Source organism: Hippocampus zosterae, chromosome 13 (assembly GCF_025434085.1).
Source record: "Hippocampus zosterae strain Florida chromosome 13, ASM2543408v3, whole genome shotgun sequence".
In the NCBI taxonomy this organism is placed as follows: domain Eukaryota; kingdom Metazoa; phylum Chordata; class Actinopteri; order Syngnathiformes; family Syngnathidae; genus Hippocampus; species Hippocampus zosterae.
Window position 1 is genome coordinate 10118015 of NC_067463.1, and position 18714 is coordinate 10136728.

General features: G+C 43.3%; 2 protein-coding genes across 8 annotated transcripts in view; one reads left to right on the forward strand and one right to left on the reverse strand.

Annotated features, from left to right (window-relative positions):
* grin2bb (glutamate receptor, ionotropic, N-methyl D-aspartate 2B, genome duplicate b) overlaps positions 1-18714 on the forward strand; it is a 92016-nt gene that overhangs the window by 24395 nt on the left and 48907 nt on the right. The gene's annotated exons all lie outside the window — the stretch shown is intronic.
* On the reverse strand, positions 807-3739 carry LOC127613309 (uncharacterized). The gene is made up of 2 exons (XM_052084278.1): positions 3214-3739; positions 807-2598 (listed from the first exon to the last, which is right to left on the reverse strand). The coding sequence occupies exons 1-2, from the start codon at positions 3286-3288 to the stop codon at positions 844-846; spliced, it is 1830 nt and encodes a 609-aa protein (XP_051940238.1). The 5' UTR covers positions 3289-3739; the 3' UTR covers positions 807-843.

Here is an 18714-nt window from a genome sequence, read left to right on the forward strand (position 1 = left end):
AACCTTTATTTTAAACAACATTGCCATGGCTCCAGCATGTCCCGTGACCCTGGAGGATATGTGGGTCAAAAGTGGATGGATGTCTTATTGTTAATATTGATAGAAAACATCTCCACACTTTTTCTGATCCGCTTTATCCTCACAAGGGTCACGAGATATGCTGTGCAGCCTGTCCCAGCAGTTGTTGGGCAGTAGGGGGGGGGGGGGCACCCTGAACCGGTTGCCAGCAAATCGCAGTGCACACAGACGAACAACCATCTCCCCTCACAATCACGGACAATTATTTGGAGTGTTCCATTAACCTGCCCCGCATGTTTTTGGAATGTGGGAGGATGCGGAGAAGCCGGAGACTCCACACTGGAAGGCCGGAACCGGATTCGAATCCTGCACCTCTGCACTGTGAGGCCGACGTGCCTCACAGCCATTAGGAAATATATGTAAAATGTTATTAAACCATTCACCGTTGCACACAAGTATATTAACCGTCAATATTCATGTGTAGACAGAAAAACAGTGAAGAGTAAGTTTATTGAACACAATAAATTCTTACTTTTAATGATAGAAGCATGGACCTAAATAATACAGTATAGCTGTTGAAACAACCATCCAATGGTTATAACTTCTTTGCCTTTTTGTATATAAAACCCCAGAACTGTATATTACTGTAATATAACACCAAATGCAAGTTATTTCTATATACAGTAACTATAAAAACGGCAAACAATGCAACGTTTGTTTCTACAAAACAATGTAAACAGTGAACACAATAACGTACCCAAGCCATGTAGTGCTGATGCAACCTACCTACGATGGCTTATTAACACAGTTACGGGTAAGAAAAAGCTAAACAATGTCCATCGCCCAGACATTACTTTCAAGAACAGCATTGAATTCCGATCGGAAATCTGGAAAATTTTCATAGCTGTCAGCAATATGCAGAACCTTTCCACATGTGTGACCCACCGGCCTTCTACTAAACTCAGTCATTTCCTGGAACTCCACAAGAATGGCGTTGGTTACAACAAGATCAGATCCAGTGCAAAACCGGAGAAACTTATGAAGCTTGAATTCATCCAACTCTCTGATGAACCTTTTCAGATGGTTTATCACTTCCTTCTGCTTTGGGGTTAAATCAGTTGCAAATTTCAGCAGTTGGCAGACTTTTTTTGAGGTAGGTTGCAAGTCCGAGCACAACTTGTTCAGTGCTTCAAGACTGATGGAAACACGGTGAAGAGTAACCTCCCTCCAGCAGTCAATCACAAACATGGGCTTTTGGATAAGCTCTTTGTGTGCTATTTCCTGCAGTATTGTGGGAAAGGTTTCAGCAGAGATTCTTTTTCTACACCCGTAGCTGTCAAGAACTTCCACAAGATCATCTAGGTCCACTTCTGAAAAGTCCTTCATTGCTTCCATCAAAACTTCACGTTCTTGGCTGCTCACAAACTGCAGAAAATGGGTTTTTAGATCACTATAGACACAGTTGAAAAGCACCTGCTCGAGGAAAGGAAATGCAAGTTTGTTTGGGAAGTAGCAACAATCTTGGTATCCCTTTAAAAGAATTCTCCCAACTGCTTTCCACTTTTCTGCAGGAAAATCATGGCGAATGAATGGTACTTTAATTGATGTACCAAGGGTGCATCGGTCATAGAATTCCTGCCAGAAGCAGCTGAGAACATCCCGCAGTACTCCAGATCCAACACCTGCTTCTTCTGTATTATCTGGGAGTATGCGTTTCACATTGAGTGATTTGTTTAAGATTGCATTTTCAGAGAATGCTATGATCATATCATTCAATGTGTCAGTGTAGTGGACAGTTACTGTCATCACATCTTTTGGATCTGGTGGACCATCATAGATAAGTGTGATGTCTGCATCTCCCTCCGTGTTGTATGTGGGGCCAAAAGTAATTTCTGAATCAACAGAAACGTCGAATGACGTGTAGATTTCATTTGAATCGACAGAGACCTCTTCAATTTCAGAGTTGTAGTCACTGGCAGCGTGTGCCACAACCAATACTTCTTTGGACGCTGTGCTGCCATCATGGTGGTCGTCCTTTGGCCTTGTTGCAATGTAAAAGCGCAACAACGTGAGCTTTGCAGCCTCATACATATTGCCGATGGATTGGCAGGTTTCATCAGTTAGGAGGTTTTGTTTGAAATCCCACACCTCAAACTGAAAGTCCAATTCAGATCCTTTAGGAGAAATTCCATCGGGGAAAAATAGTTTCTTTCCTTCCTTGAGAATTTCTTTCAACCCAGCTTCTGTGGATATTTGAAATTTTCTGGTACCCCCTCCCTGCTTCTCCCTCACCTGTTTGGTTATTTTTCCATCATTGTGTATCCATCCAATTGCAACATTTCTCGTTGTTTTCTGCCTCTTCGTCTGTCTTGCTTGTTGTGTCTTTGAGGAAGTGTCTTCTTTCCCGTCTTCTTTCCTGATTTTCATTTTTTCACGTAATTTTTCCAAAAGTCCATTTTTTCTTTTGGATGGGAGCTGTTGAGTCTTGCAAAAATTGAAGAGTGCTATACGGTCTCCATAGCACGGGACATAATTGGCAAGGGTGGCATCGTCCATCAGTGCTATGACATCACTGTCAATCTGCACAACAAGACAAATAGAAAAAATATACACTCAATCACCGTAACACATAATCGCTTAATTTTAAAGTATGAAGCACAAATGTAATACTAATCTCTACAATTGTAAACCAAATACACAGGCAAACATGTTGCAACTCTTGAATGTTGAAAACCGTTAAGAATGTATAAAGATACATTTATGCTTGAAAATTACTCTATAACCTATTTGTATTAGAATATGCAACTATGATAATAAAGTCCCTATTCAGACAGCAATTCATCACCTGTTGACTTCATTTATGCGTGCATGTGCACATACTTCAAAAGATGTAGCCTTGAATTGCGGCACGTCACTACAGTACTTGCTACGACACGACCACAGGTGTGTTCAGTTCACGGCAATTAGACGGCCACTGTCATCCACACAAAGGGGTTCGATGTCGAGAGTGGTGTTGTTTTTAACAACGTTGTGTGGCGTCACAGGAACGTACCCATTTAAATTGGTTACGTTCTACTTATTCGCGAATGTAAACTGAGTGCATCCATTCATGACATTCGGATTAGCAACGGAGATACAAGCTTCATGGAGCACGTTAACTCCAAATGAAACAAACACGACGCACTGTTTACTCACCCTCTGCTCCTCCAAAAGTGAAAGGATGTCCTCCGACACTCCTCGGCCACGCAAAAAGTCGCTGGGTGACGACATGATGTCCGTTCTTTCAAGTCACGCTACACGCTGACGGTCCCCCCACAATTCATAGCTCCACGAACGTCACAAAGTCAGAATTCTCACTTTAAAGTGAGAATTCTGAGATTAAAGTCAGAATTCTGAGATTAAAGTCAGAATTCTCACTTTAAAGTCAGAATTCTGAGATTAAAGTCAGAATTCTCACTTTAAAGTCAGAATTCTCACTTTAAAGTCAGAATTCTGAGATTAAAGTCAGAATTCTCACTTTAAAGTCAGAATTCTGAGATTAAAGTCAGAATTCTGAGAATAAAGTCAGAATTCTGAGATTAAAGTCAGAATTCTCACTTTAAAGTCAGAATTCTGAGATTAAAGTCAGAATTCTGACTTTAAAGTCAGAATTCTGAGAATAAAGTCAGAATCTTGCCAACCTTATTTTTTCTTTCTTCATTGGCCCTAATCCTCTTCCGTAGTCATGCCTTCCGTCACTGATTGGTTGTTTTTCCTCAGGTGTGGTGATTTCTTGTATATCAAATTAGAGGCACAAATTGGGGTCACTGACTGATTTTATTCTCAAAGGTCAACCTTATCCAACAATGCTGGCCCGACTGGTATAAAGGTCATGAATCAACATGGTGAAATCAACACGTATTTGCTTTTTTAATTTTCAATATTCAATAGATTCATTCACTAAAATAGATCAATGATCTCTGCTCTTCTTATCCCCGCCGTGCACATTTAATCACCCCCTTTGCTGACACATTGTGCGCTTACTCATACTGAATATTTGAAGTGGCTGCCTTTCCCGCTCACTGACGATACTCGCGTGCACTATTGCCACTGAGTCGACACACTCCTCCACTTCATCCACTGGCAATCCGACATTTGTAATTATGAATTTGGTTAAGTATTGTTGGAAATCAATGGAGAGTGGAGACTGTGGATATTTTGCAAGCGGCTGTCTTGGTCCCCAATAGTCGTGTGCATTTTGGCCACTGAGACTACATGCGATGCAATTTCTTCCACAGGTAGACCTACATATATTTTTATGAGATGGATTTGTCTTCTTTTACTCTTGTAGCAGTTAATAATGCATGTGCTTTTCTTTCCTCATCAGGCCACCAACAGTTTCTCAAACTCATTATTTGCCTCAACATTCTTCTCGAGTCATTTTTCTATGTAAAGCTCGCCGGTGCATTCATCAATATTTCAGCCATTTGATTTCCATTTAAAAAAACATTGATTGCCCACGTGCGCTTTTGCAATGTTTCAATAGCTTTTTCTCACACAGAAGTTCACATTCTCCATAGAGATGGCAAGGCCACGTAAACAATAGAGCGGCTAGCTTTTTTTGTTTGTTTGTTTGTTTGTTTGTTTGTTTTTCCTCTCCAGCAGCCAATTTATAATGAGCAAGTGTGTCATTGACAGATGCAGGTAGGCCCAACCTGTACTAAACAATTTGCATTTCCATTTAGCCATTAATTCACACGTTATCTTGCGTCGCTATTGGCACAACAGGGCAACAGCGTTGGCCAGGGCCCGCACTCGACTCCAGCTCTGGAGACTAATGAGGTCTTTCAGATCTATTGTGGGGATGTGAGCTGTGTTCCCAGCCTCTGTTTTGTGTGTGTGTGTGTGTGTGTGTGTATACATTGCTGCTGTTGTTGGATGATAATAGCCTATTGCCTGTGTTTGGGGAGATTATAGCCGTGGTTTTTGGTCCCCGTAAGATATAAGATGTATAGCATCCAGAAAAATGTTGTCCCAAATAGACCCCTTTCCACACAGCTTTTTTCGACACAGTTCATTTTGTTTGCAGCGTTTTGCTTCTCCATCCAGCAACGACTGCCATTACTTTTAATTATGCAGGAGGGTTTATAGTTGCTGCATGTTAAATACTAATCTCTCACGGGGTGAAAAAGTGTCTGTCAGGTGGTCGATAGGGAAATGTGGAGTGACTCAGCGTTGGCGCTGTGGTGAGATTTGTCCAACTCAATGAAATCCTGGGACAAAGTGCCATTAAAAATCCTCTTTTGCCACACACGCATAATCCTAATTGCTGGGGAAAGGTAATTCAATGTTTTTTAGAGGAAAACAAAAATGATGAGGCTCCCACCATTTTAGGCATCTGCATACGAGTCCAACTGAAATACTGTCTCTTGTTTTTTTTTTCATTGGCGTGTGAGAATTTCTCTCTGAATGTTCTGCAGGCACGTTTCCTTGCCAGTATTGATCAAAATAAATTTTTGACTAGTCGTCAATTGCTAATAGTTTACTGAATGTGGTTCAACTTTGCTCACAACCTGTTTCTTCAGATTGTAAAGGAGTTGAGACGAGTGAATCGGCAGCACGTCTGCCGGTGCTCTCCATTTTCCTCCATTGCTTGAAGACGATGATTCATAATCGAAAGAATTCTCAACGGTCATTTAATCATGATGTCCATCCCAAATTTGATATTAAAACTCCACAACTGAAATAACATTTGTATTATCTGACAGATGCGGCAATGGAGTTCATTGAGCTGTGTCACATTTTTGACCAGGTACTTGCTGCTAGGCAAAAGGCATAAATAACATCATTAAGAATTACGGCGTAGACCAGCGGTGCCCACGAGCATGTTTGAGTGACAAACGAGCTGTCTGACAGCGCTGTGCTCCCGGTGACGTAGTAGACAAGAACAGCAAGTCCCACACAAAGGAAGTAACTCTCAAACTTTGTAAAGATTAAAAGTTGATTTCCATAATTTGCATGTGAATAACTGCTCCTGATCAAATATTGACGTTATTTCTGACATTATTTCCCCAAATTGTACAATCAGATTTTCCCCCTAGGGCAATTTGCTTTATTTCTCCTGATACTGAATAAGCTTTGAAACTTTTTTTTTTTAATATTAAACAAAAATATATTGCTGTTATATTTTGTGGATCATATGGAAAACATATTGACAAAACACGGATGTGTATTGGCGAACCTCATCTTGATGAGTCAAGCCTTAATTGCGGGCCACATCATATAGTATTTATGGTCATGAATTACGAAGATAGAACTATTGCTTCTCTGCTGAAATGAAAAACAAACAATCACATTCTGTCAAATATATGTCCTTTATTTGCTAAAGTGGACTACAAAAAAGGATGTGGTGGCCCTGATCTGGCACCTGGGCCTGAGTTCGACAGTGGTGCATTAAAATAACACCGCCAGCATCTTGGCTGGTCCATCAACAGGAGTAATGCTCGTGTGCATTCATTCATTCATTCATCTTCCGTACCGCTTGATCCTCACTAGGGTCGCGGGGGGTGCTGGAGCCTATCCCAGCTGTCTTCGGGCAGTAGGCGGGGGACACCCTGTATCGGTTGCCAGCCAATCGCAGGGCACACAGAAACGAACAACCATCCGCACTCTCACTCACACCTAGGGACAATTTAGAGTGTTCAATCAGCCTGCTACGCATGTTTTTGGAATGTGGGAGGAAACCGGAGCACCCGGAGAAAACCCACGCAGGCCCGGGGAGAACATGCAAACTCCACACAGGGAGGCCGGAGCTGGAATCGAACTCGGTACCTCTGCACTGTGAAGCCGACGTGCTAACCACTGGCCTACCGGGCCGCCGCTCGTGTGCATCTTACCCTAAAATAAGATCGGTGGTCTTGTGTAGCATGCAGACAAGAAAATGTATCATCATTGTCAGCAGAGGGCATGTGGAATGCAGGAGATGTTGTTATCCATTTCACACGTCACCTAGATGGGTCTGTCTCCTCTATTTGTGCACTGTCATTGTGACAAAGATCCTCCATAAATCAAAACAAGAGAATGGATGCGATTTGCCGGTGAGAGCAACGGCGCACGTCGGCATCGGTTTTAATTGGACTGAACGATTCTGCCGCTGTTGATCAAAGCATTCTATTCGTCAATTTAAGTGGTTATTTTGTATTGTCTGTATCAATACGCTTGCCGCTGCTCTAAAATGACTGTAAGCAAATTGTTCCACATTTTTCCCTTAATACATGTTTGTAAACGCCATTGTTCTCTCAAAGCAAAAGAAAAAAAGCAAGCTCACAATAATTTTGACATCTTTCATCAATAAAAGCCTCAGGTGGTTCCCTGTCAGTACACCAAGGAGGAAAGTATTTTCACGACTATAAGGCGCTATTAAAAGTCTAAAATTTTCTCCAAAATGGACAGGACGCCTTATAATGCGATGCGTCTTTTATATGAGCCGAGTTCCAAAATCTGTCTGAGACCCGACGCGCTGTTTATACAGAGAAAAGGCGGAAGTGAGGTCGGCCAATCAGTGAAGTGCGGGGAAGAGGTCGGCCAATCAGTGAAGCGCGTCCGCGCACTTATATGTAAATTTGGAGAGAGAGAAATGTAAATATATGAAGAGAGGTGGACGTGAGGGAGGACAGGCACGCAGGGGGTGGGTCCGGCAATGAGTGAAGGGTGGGCGTGTAAGGCACGCCTCTAGCAGGTACCAGCACATGTATAAAATGTGAGTATGTGCATTATTGCAAAACAACTTCGGTTTTGGTTTTCAAGAACCCCCGAAAATGAGTTCTACAAAGAGACACGCCTACGAAGCGCAATTCAAACTCCAAGCCATCGGTTATGCAGTGAAACATGGGAATCGAGCAGCCGCCAGAGAATTTAATATCAACGAATCCATGGTTCGCAAATGGAGGAAGCAGGAGAACGAGCTTCGCCAAGTCAAAAAGACCAAGCGCAGTTTCCGTGGAAATAAGGCGAGGTGGCCAGAGTTGGAAGACCAACTGGAGCGGTGGATTCTTGATCAAAGAGCAGCCGGCAGAAGCGTCTCCACGGTCACCATTCGACTAAGGGCGAAAACGTTAGCCGAAGAATTGAAAATTGAACATTTTCAAGGAGGCCCGTCTTGGTGCTTTCGCTTTATGAAACGGCGCCATCTATCTATGAGAGTGAAGACGACCGTGGCTTAGCAACTTCCAGCGAACTACAAAGAAAAGCTGGCCGTTTTCCGCACCTACTGCAGTAAAAAGATTGTCGACAAACGCATCCAGCCTAACCACATTACCAACATGGACGAGGTCCCGCTGACTTTCGACATCCCGGTGAACCACACTGTGGAGAAGAAGGGGACCAGCACGGTTGCGATACGCACAACGGGGCACGAGAAGTCAGCTTTCACTGTCGTTCTTGCTTGTCATGCTAACGGACAGAAACTGCCACCTATGGTGATTTTCAAGCGAAAGACGCTGCCTAAAGAAAAGTTTCCAGCCGGCGTCATCGTGAAAGCAAACCAAAAGGGCTGGATGGACGAGGAGAAAATGAGAGAGTGGCTAAGTGAGGTGTATGTTAAGAGACCGGATGGCTTTTTCCATGCCTCGCCGTCACTCTTGATTTGCGACTCCATGCGTGCCCATCTCACACCAGCGGTGAAGGACAAAGTCAAGCAAATGAACTCCGAGCTTGCCGTCATTCCCGGAGGCTTGACGAAAGAACTCCAACCGCTGGACATCGGCATCAACCGGGCGTTCAAGGTGAAGTTGCGAGCGGCATGGGAAAAATGGATGATCGATGGCGAACACAGCTTCACGAAGAGTGGGAGGCAGCGCCGGGCTAGTTACGCCAAGATCTGTGAATGGATTGTAGCTGCTTGGACGAACGTTGCTGCTAGTACAGTTGTTCGAGCTTTTGGCAAAGCCGGCATCATTTCCGTGGAGCCACATGACGACGAGAGTGACTCTGACAACGAGGGGGAACCCGGCGGTTTGGATGGATTACCGATACTTGCACAATTGTTTAATTCGGACACAGAAGATGACGACTTTGATGGCTTTCTGAGTGATGCTTGAGCAAAAAACGTGAGTACCTTGTAAATAAAATACACCCGAACTCGGTTCTGCTTTCGTTGCCTTTTTAAAAACGTGTTTAAGCTTCGAGCTTCAGTGTGTGCTTCAAGCTAACGTGTTAGCATGCATGCATGCCGTATGTTTAAGCGTATGTTTTACCACTTTAAAACTGCGCCCATTCGTACGGTGCGTCCTGTATATGTGTAAAATACAGAAATGTCACCCATTAATGAGACTGCGGCCATTGGTACGGTGCGTCGAATAGTCGTGAAAATACGGGTACGTCAAGTGTGCATCAACATCACAGCATTTATTTTTTTCTTGTCATGTGTCTTGTTTCATTTATGGGTGCATTTTAACCGCGTTCTCTCAGATCTTACGTTCACGTGCTTCTTAAATTTAAGCGCTATGCTACCTGTAGAATGAGACTCTGTGAGGCCTTTAAGATGTGATCCAATCTGTCCCTGGAAGCTGGGTGATGTTTTTTTCACACATATAATTCAATAATACCTCGACTTATGAGTGACCAGACTTGAGATTTTTTTTGGAGATATGACCTGTCACTGCCATCATTTTATTCGCTTGTGTTGCAAGCACAAATTTGCGCTATGAGCCCTATAAATGGTGGCAGCAAACTTCGCAGCGGACAGCAGATGGTGAACATGAAAACATTGATAGTAAACAGGCCACATGCTCATTTTGAGCTGTGTGCGTAGTGGACGTTTGAGGTAATAGTAATACTGTCGACACGCAGATGGTTCATCTGTGACGCTTGAGTAAACGTCTCAAGGAGCGATCACCTCATTTCCCCCCGACCATTTGTTGCTTCTCTCACCTCACTCCTCCAACAATCTCCTCGATGGAAGTTTTGGCCCTATCTGACGAGAGCATATGCATCGGTGTTAGAAGAATCTATGAGCGAAATTGTATCATGTTTAAAGTTTCATTTAATCTGAGCACATCGAAGCGTTTGGGTGCATATCCAGCACCCCCAAATGCCTACACACAAAGGCGGGCTGTTAAAGTCTACAATTAGCACGTCAATACAGGTGGGCGATCATGGGGGAGAGGGCGAAACTCGGTCACAAAAGGGGAATGAATAATTCGGGAACAGCGGTTGAGCAACAAAAGACGAGTTGAGAACACCTGTTGCGCCCAGATGACATTGACCATCCGCAAAGTCTACAACATGCTAATTCGATGTAGACCAGAAAGAAAAGGCGCCAATGTACTGATGGTTCAAGTTTGAAAAACGGGTAACCAATCACTACCGAGGGCCGGACCGGGGGTGCGACATGCAAATATTGGGGGCAGTGTTTTTCTTGCATTTTGCACATGTTACAATAAAATGTGGAACTCGCGGAGACGGGACTTTGAGTGTGATCGCGGAGCAACAACCGTCGTTCACTCTCAGAGGTCCGCTCCCGCCGATATTGAAGACAATTTTCCTGTGTGCCGAGTCGTTTCTTTAACTTTGTCCGAGAAAATCTTTGACAATCGGCCAACACTGGCAGAGCTAAAGGGGGTGGGGGGGGGGGGCAGTAGGGCACTGCCCCCACCCTCTTGAAATATGAATCGATTAGGTGCCAGGCCAGATAATTCAACATTTAATGAATGCTTCTTGGTAATTTCTTTGTTTTTTGGCGCCATCAGGATTCATGATCTTTACACGTCAACACATTTCTATTTCCAACTTCTTAAGTACACACTAAAATGAGGGCCCCTCCCTTGCCTTTCTTAACCCATCATGAGTACACTTCATCAGCGGACGTGCCGCGCGTGGTCTGCCTGAATAATGTGGGAGATCACAGACGGCGTTGCACTCGGTTACAGCACGCCCAATATAAATTTTTTTCGCCTCCTGGCCTTTAAACATTGCAGCATATGAATCCTAATTATCCAGCTAATCTTATTAATTCGGCTGAATATGGGAATGATGTCAAGCTTTTCAGACAGGAAAATAACAGCGGCCAGCTAGATCACATTTGATTCCCAATTAGTTGGAGACAAAACCGGCGTATATCGATTACCGAACCTCGTCACACACCATAAATACCATTTGTAGTCTGAGTAAGGATCTTTAGTGGCCGGCTGACTTAGGAGGCTTGTCAGTCAAGCTTGTGGCGCCTTCCCGTCATATAAGCGAAATCTCTTCTAAATAACTCGGCCAAGGGGACAATCTGCCTTCCCCCCAAAAAGAGGCACCGCAACCACCTTCCTTGGCTTTTAGAGCATTTCATTTTCAGAATGTTCACGATGAACTCCATTTTGAGGCTGAGCTCATGTCGCAGCTTCTTCCGACAGTCCTTTTATTTAATGAGCAACAGTCGAGCTTTTTTGTTTTGATTGTCATTTTGTCTTGATAAGATTGCAGATTAAGCAGAACATTCCAAAACATGCATGTTTTTTTGTTTTTTTCTTCTTTCTACCCACATTCTTGCTGCTGGAGGCTGTAAATTTCCCCAGTGTGGGACAAATAAAGGATATCTTAATCTTAATGCGTTTGATTGAAAAATCACCACGTTCGAGGCCACACTTGCGCTCCTTGCTGCCTCACTTGTTTTCCAAAAGCTCGTGCTTGTGGAACCAGTGTATGGGAAATGCATCCGATTCCTGGGTGTCGCCCACAAGTGACGTCATTGGGTGGCACCTCGGTACAAGTTGGCGCTATAGGTTCCTGTCAGTTTTGAACTTTGTGTCAGAGGCGGATTTGACCGGCTTTGGTAAATCTGTAGATGAGCGCAAGCGGGTTAATCTGACAGTGAGATCTGAGGTGGGCTCCATCCTGGACTGGTTAACAGCCAATTAAAAATCACGTATCAACAAACAACCTTTCACGTTCACATTCGCACCTATGGGCAATTTAGTTTTTTTTTCAATGAAACTACCTTGTAAACATGCTCATTCTTGGAATTTGGAAAGAAGCCAGAATACTCGGAAAAAGGCCATGCAAGCAATGGCGTAGAACATGTAACCAGCTCACAGGAAGGTCTGACCCACGATTCAAGCGCTGAACCTCAAAATTGTGGGGCAGATGTGCTTTCATCTGATACCAGGTAGCAGGCTGCTCTGTTAAATTTCCCTGACAGTAAGGGTGTTCACACTTTTGCAAAATGAAAATGCGTGTGGGACAACTATTTAGCTTTGTTGCTTTTATTTTTCACGGCATTCGTTCCCGGTCACCTTGAGGCAGTTTGCATGTTTCATCTGGTCATGCCTCTTGATATTGAATTCCTTGAAAACAACCACAGGCGCTTCAGTAGGCATACAGTTTTTTTTCCTTTTTGTATTTCAGTGGGGGGGGGGTCAATTTTCACTTGTCCTGAAAGCGATGGCCCTCTTTTGTCAAAATTCCTTTTCTTCGATACGGTTTCTATTTTAGAAAAAGGCTGGAAAGAGCCACACAAGGTTCACGCATTGAGCGGTGCAATCGGAAAAATTCACTCTGATGTCTAACACGACTAACGAGTGTGGTTTCTTTGGAGAGGCAGCGCATGCTCAGAGCATATTTCCGAAAGCATCCGAGAGCCATGACACAGGTCTGGTGAAATGTAAAAGTATTTTCTATGCTGGTCATCAGTGCTGGCAGGCCACATCTGATTCATTTTATGCCAGAGGCATAACATTTCAACACGGGCTGTAATTGGCCCCCAGGCCATACTTTGGATATTTTTCAGTATAGTGGAATGGAAGTTCAGTGGGATACACACAACTGCAAGCCTTTCATGTCATCAGGGGTTGAAAGTAAACTGAAACAACTATTTATTGGTCACCAACGTCATCTTGTGGTGCTCTTTTGTGTTTTGGGAATACGGAGGATGAAAAGAAAATGTCAGATAAAAGATGTAAAGATAAAAGTTGCTGGCGGGTGTTGGAAAGAAAAAGGCTCATAATGTGGTGGTTTTCATGCTTTTGCGTCAGGCTGAGAGTGCCGTTAAATGGGGAGACAGCTAGTTTTGGGTATTTAATCCCAAAAGATCAAGTTAGCTCTTAAGTGCACTGAAGAGGGCGGTGGTGGTTGCGCGGATGGCCAATTGCGTTCTTTCATCGCTGAGACTCCAAAGAAAGAGATGAGACAGCGGAAACAACCAACCATTTAGTGTAGACGCACGAGAGACATTCTTCTGATATTGACCATTTCATAATGTCCTCAAAAGACTTTTTTGCTACATTTAATTTACGGTCAATAAAATAATCAAAGCTATATATAGAGTATGTACTTTTCTATTGCGCAAAGTTCTCTACCAAAATTGTACTTTGTTTGAATTTGATTGAATGTGTTGGTAAGTGGACCTTTGATGCATTGATGCAAGTTATTTGTCTTTTTAGGGGTTTGCATTTGAGTACCACTGACCTACAGAATACATGATGTGAACTTGCCGTTTCACTTACATTCATGTGCCTTAAAGGTGTTTTAACGATTGCAGCGCAGCAAGTGATATGTGTTTGTGACAGCTGCAGAGCATGACTGACACGAGGAGCTGGCTGGCCATTACATATGCTGACAGTGACACCCACTGAGTAGCACTTTTCACTCCACTCTTTCCTCCTGTCAGCCCTGACCTCATTCCTGCTCCACTGCCACGGCAATATGGGTGCACCTAAACATTGTGATGCCTGAATTGAGAACAGATAGTCGGCATCAATTGACATCGTTCTTTCTCATACCTGACCCATTATAAGATCACCCGCTGCCCTCCCGCTTGCCACCTTAGTTCACATGGCCCACTAAAGCAATTTATGTGCATTGACCAATCAACAACCACCGCTGAATACAAAGCGCTGCACATGGAGCAAAAATAATTCATACAACAAACAAATCTAATTATGAATTCAAAGACAATAGAAAGCACAAAACCAGTTTTAATGATGGGCAGTGAGGGGGCTTGCCTAGCGTTCAGCGGGAAGTCATTCCAAAGAGAGGAACCCGCAACGGAAAAATGTTGATTCCCTCCGAGTCTCCGCTGAGTTCTCGGTACATCTAATAGAGTCTGATCCGCAGACGTGAGGCACCGGGCAGGTGCGTAGGCGCCTAGAGAGGTTAGGTGGTGCGAGGCCGTTTAAAGAGGCGAGCAGCAGCATTCTGGACCAACTGGAGGGTAATAGAGGATTGTCTGACTGCAAAGTAAAGTGCATTCCAGTAATCCAGCCGGGGATTACTCAATCTTACCTTTAAAATCAAAGTATCCCAATACTATTTAACAAACGGCTTTAAGCAGACTCGGATTGAAAAACTACCGGTAGTTTTCTCCAATTTGTTGATTATACGTAATATGAGGCAATCATGCATTTATTTGCGTTCACAGTGCTTACGGCCCTGCGAAGAAAACCATGACTACTGCGTGGCCAGCAAAAAATAAAAATAAAAAACGACTGTTACTCGTGACATTAATTTTACATTTTAAGTGTGACATATTTTCCAAATGGATCGCTATGGAATTCGCATGTTTCGCACATGTCCGGGACTTGCAAGAATCCTTATAATTCAATGAGTGACACCTCTGGGGTGATTGTGCGTGACTTCCCAGGTTTCTCATGGCTGCTGTGTCTGATGGGAGAATCGAAAGATTCATAAGAAAAAAAACGGTCGCAATATAGAAACACTGTAATGGCAAACAGTCTGAAGAGCTTGATAAGAGCACGATGCGGTCAGAGTTGTGCTGTGACACCGCAGTCGTTCTTCCCTGCAGAGCGTTGTCACACTCAGTCACGTTTAGTCAACACTCACTGCTTTTCGCCACCATCTTTTTTCCTGCTCGCTTTCCTTCATTCTTTTCCCATTGTTTCTGTGGATTCCACGCTGTTGGCTCTCGTTTTCTCCTCCTCTATCTTCGCGCCACATCTTTGTCTTTGCACTCGCTCTTCTCTTTAATCCTCCCCCTAGCATCCTGCTCGGCACCAAAGTAAGCCCTGCTCCTCGACAGGCGCCAGCTGACACGGCTTACGTTCTTTGCCATTTCCACGGCAAAAATATATAGTCAGAAATGTTTACGATTTTTATTGTCATGGGAAAATCGATAAGTGCCAGAGGGCACAACACATTGAATCTGTTTAAATTGGGCGTTACTGGAGGTGATAAATGCTCAAATGGTGCAAATAGAGTGACTTAAATCAAGATTCTCACGTACGGATTTCACCGGTCAACAAATATTTACTATATTACGGTATATATTATATGATATACAATATTATAGATTATATTATTCCTATATTATAAATATTTAGATGATCATAAACTTTTCAAAATGATTTTTTTTCGCACTGATTCCTTATCTTTCTCTTATTTAAATGAGCTGTCGATTTGTCACATTTTTTAAAAACCAGAGAGAACCCATACATGTCAAGGAAAAAAAAAGGCCTGCACGTGATTACTCCTCTTTTAGTATGTTGTCTTGGAGATGACCAAGCCCGCCCACCACACACATAACGATTTTGCCACCATCAATCGCAAGTCTCCTTCCAGAAACTTGTCGCAATGCAAAGAGTGCCTTGCACTGAAAATTATGGTGTGTTGAATTTACTTTAAAAAAAAAAAATTAAACCCCATGAAGTGGTTGCACGCAATAAAACACATCTGGATCTACATCATTAAAAAAAAATGCTCAAAAACATTTACTCAAAAATAAATCCAGATGATTCTATTGTGTGCAGCCACTTGTCAAAATAAAATTGAGTAAATTCAACCCAGCATTTTTTTTCAGCCTGAGAGGTAGGAGTGCGAGAAAATACAATGTAGTAAAAAAAGAGCCTCGTTGAATAAATGGAAGACGCTCGGCAAAGCAAGCTTCAGATCGCTTCCTAATTAGCTTTCTTTCAGGTTCACGTCACAATCCCAAAATCCGGGGCTTGACCACATATAACATTTAAGGAGTAATACAGTCGTAATTCCTGAATAGATTTCACGTTTATCTTTTTATAATTTTCTGAGTTTGAAGAAGAAAAATAAACACAACCCACACTCTGGCTCTCATCACTCAATTTTTTTCCCCCAGATGTCAGAGAGATTTTGATCAGAGGAGATTACTCAAACTAGTTATTGGTAAGTACCGTATGGGTGTAGGTAGCTTTAGATATCATGATAAAATGAAAGCTGAATTCATATTTAGTGCTACAGTAATACTGTACTACAATATACTACTTGAATTAGTACAATCATTTTAATTTCAATTTTAATGAAATAATTGTTTTGCTCTTCTGTGTTTCTTACTTGGTTATCAATTCAATGGAAACGGTGAAATATTTCTGAAAATGTTTGAATGTTCTGAACTCCTGTTTTAATACAAGTATTACCTTTGTTTGTCAACTTGCACTCCATTCTGCCTCAACTGCTTAAAAAAAACAAAACAATCCCACTCACTTCAATCAAACCAGGGCATATAATAGCCATGACATATCCATTGAATACATATTTTTTTACTGCCGTGAGCTACGCAGAGCGTGTGTGTTGCCATCATTGCATAACTGCCATATATATACAGACAGTATGCACAGCGTATGTGCTGTTCCACTAATACAAGCGAGTCGAAGCAGCACGTGGTGTGACTGGCCGCTATTTTCGCAGCTCCCGCGATGTTCAGGAACATTGCTTTCTCGTGACGAATGGAAGTAAACTCCTTCACGTCTTCATTAGTCATCCCTCATCTCCACCCCTGCCACAATAAACACGGCGTGGACTTAATGTATGGTCCACTTACGTCGAGCGCGGTTAGGTTATGCTCGTTATGCAGTGTTAAGAGTGATCACTGCGCGTATTGATGGCAGGGGTCCCAGGCTGAAGGATGTCATCATTGATGAGCGAATATGTGGAGAAACACCCCTCGCCCCTGTAGGAAAGTTTTGATCATTAAAATCAGAGCTACGAGCGCAGCTCTTGAGATTAGCAGCACGATTGTCACTTGTTTTCCCCAAGGTGGACCAACCAACAGTAAAATTGAGTGAGCGCAGCAGCAACCAGTCATGGAGCTATCATAGTCGACCTCAGGTGTGTTATTGACTGTAATTGTGCTCATATGTGTCAGCCCGCCTACACGATGTACGCAAATGCCAGCGCCGACTTTCTGTGCGGCTATATTTGTACACATATACAGTGCATCGGAGTGTAAGTATATATTTTTTTGCGCACACACTAATGGCATCTTTAGCACGGCCGTTTCCATGGGAACCGAGTTGCCACGGAAACACTGCACGTCCCTTTGAATTAGAAACGTCTCCTCCTATCTCCTCACGCCGTCCTGTCTGTCCCCCTTTCACTTTTCGCCATCTTGCCTCGCGCCTCTTTGACAGGCCAAGTTGCTGTCAGTCACAACCATGTGAGGAGGATGTGCGGCCCTAAAAGAAAAAAAAAATGGAGGAAATGCTAAGAAAGTGTTCGACTTGTGTTGCATTTGTACGTAAAAAGTGAGGGAGGCCGAGGGTGTTTTTTTTATCAAAAGCCACGTGTCGGAACAGGAACGAGAGGTTGAATGACACTCAAAAGATAACGATGGGCGGGAAGATTGAAAAGGGGATGGAGGGGAGGGGACCTGACATAGGTATATGGTACGGTGGGATGGAGACTGCTGATGAAAGGGATGATTGATTTTCGTGCTCCCGTATCAGTAACCGCACTGCCACACTTATCTGGCCTATCTGATTTTATCCTATTCGTTTATTTTCATGTTGCGCGTATGCGGCCCAGACGAGATGAGTGGGAGGGCAAGGAGGGTTGCAAAAATGCAGGAGCCACCAGTGAGTTATTCGGGGTGAGCGTACAAATGCGAGCTGGGAGAAAAATCGCGTTCATCCCCCCAGGTGGTGATAAATTCCGGGAAGCCCGTGAGGGATGCGCGGAGGTGAAAAGAGATGCGGGAAAGGAAGCGGCGTCCAGACATGTGCAACGGGAGAGAGAAAAGTCACGTCATGACAAGGTTTTGAACCCGGTGGCTCAAATTGCACGCCGCACTTGACTCCAGCGTGCACCTTTCGCCTCAGTCGTTCAGAGAGATGCGTCACAGATGGCAGAGAGGAACAGAAAGGAGGGAGGTGCTTGCCTTCATGTCATTAAAGATACTTTAAGGCCTGATTTATTATGCCCGGGAGAACTTTTCCGTGTGTGAAATGACGAAAACCGAAATCATCGCAGCATAGCGTTGACTCAAAGGATGCTATTTTGTAGTTTCTGAACAATCGCAAGCTTCAGGATTAGCATTTAACAGTTCTGATCGAACTGCGTACGCCTAACCGCCACACACATAAAGTCTGCGTTCCATCACTGAGATTTAAAAAAAAAAAAAAAATCCAAGGTTTCAGGAGACTCTCATGATCACTTGTAGCTCACAAAAATGAAGGCTTACAAATAATATACCAGATATATCGTGCCGATGTTTCTGAAGAGAACTGTGGTAGAATGAAGATGTCGTCAAAACAGACGTATTTTCTTGCCTCCTGGGAATTTTATACTGCATAAGAAAAAACAATATTGTGTAGGTCGGACATGTTTGTTTTTATTGATGTCCCTGACCATGCTCCGGAGTCGGGTTGCCTCTTTGGCTACAATCCGTACCATGTGACCATTTATGAAGTCAGAACTTGGCAAGCTGTCCACACTCACTAAAGATTTTTATTCGTAATTTAATATTTAAGA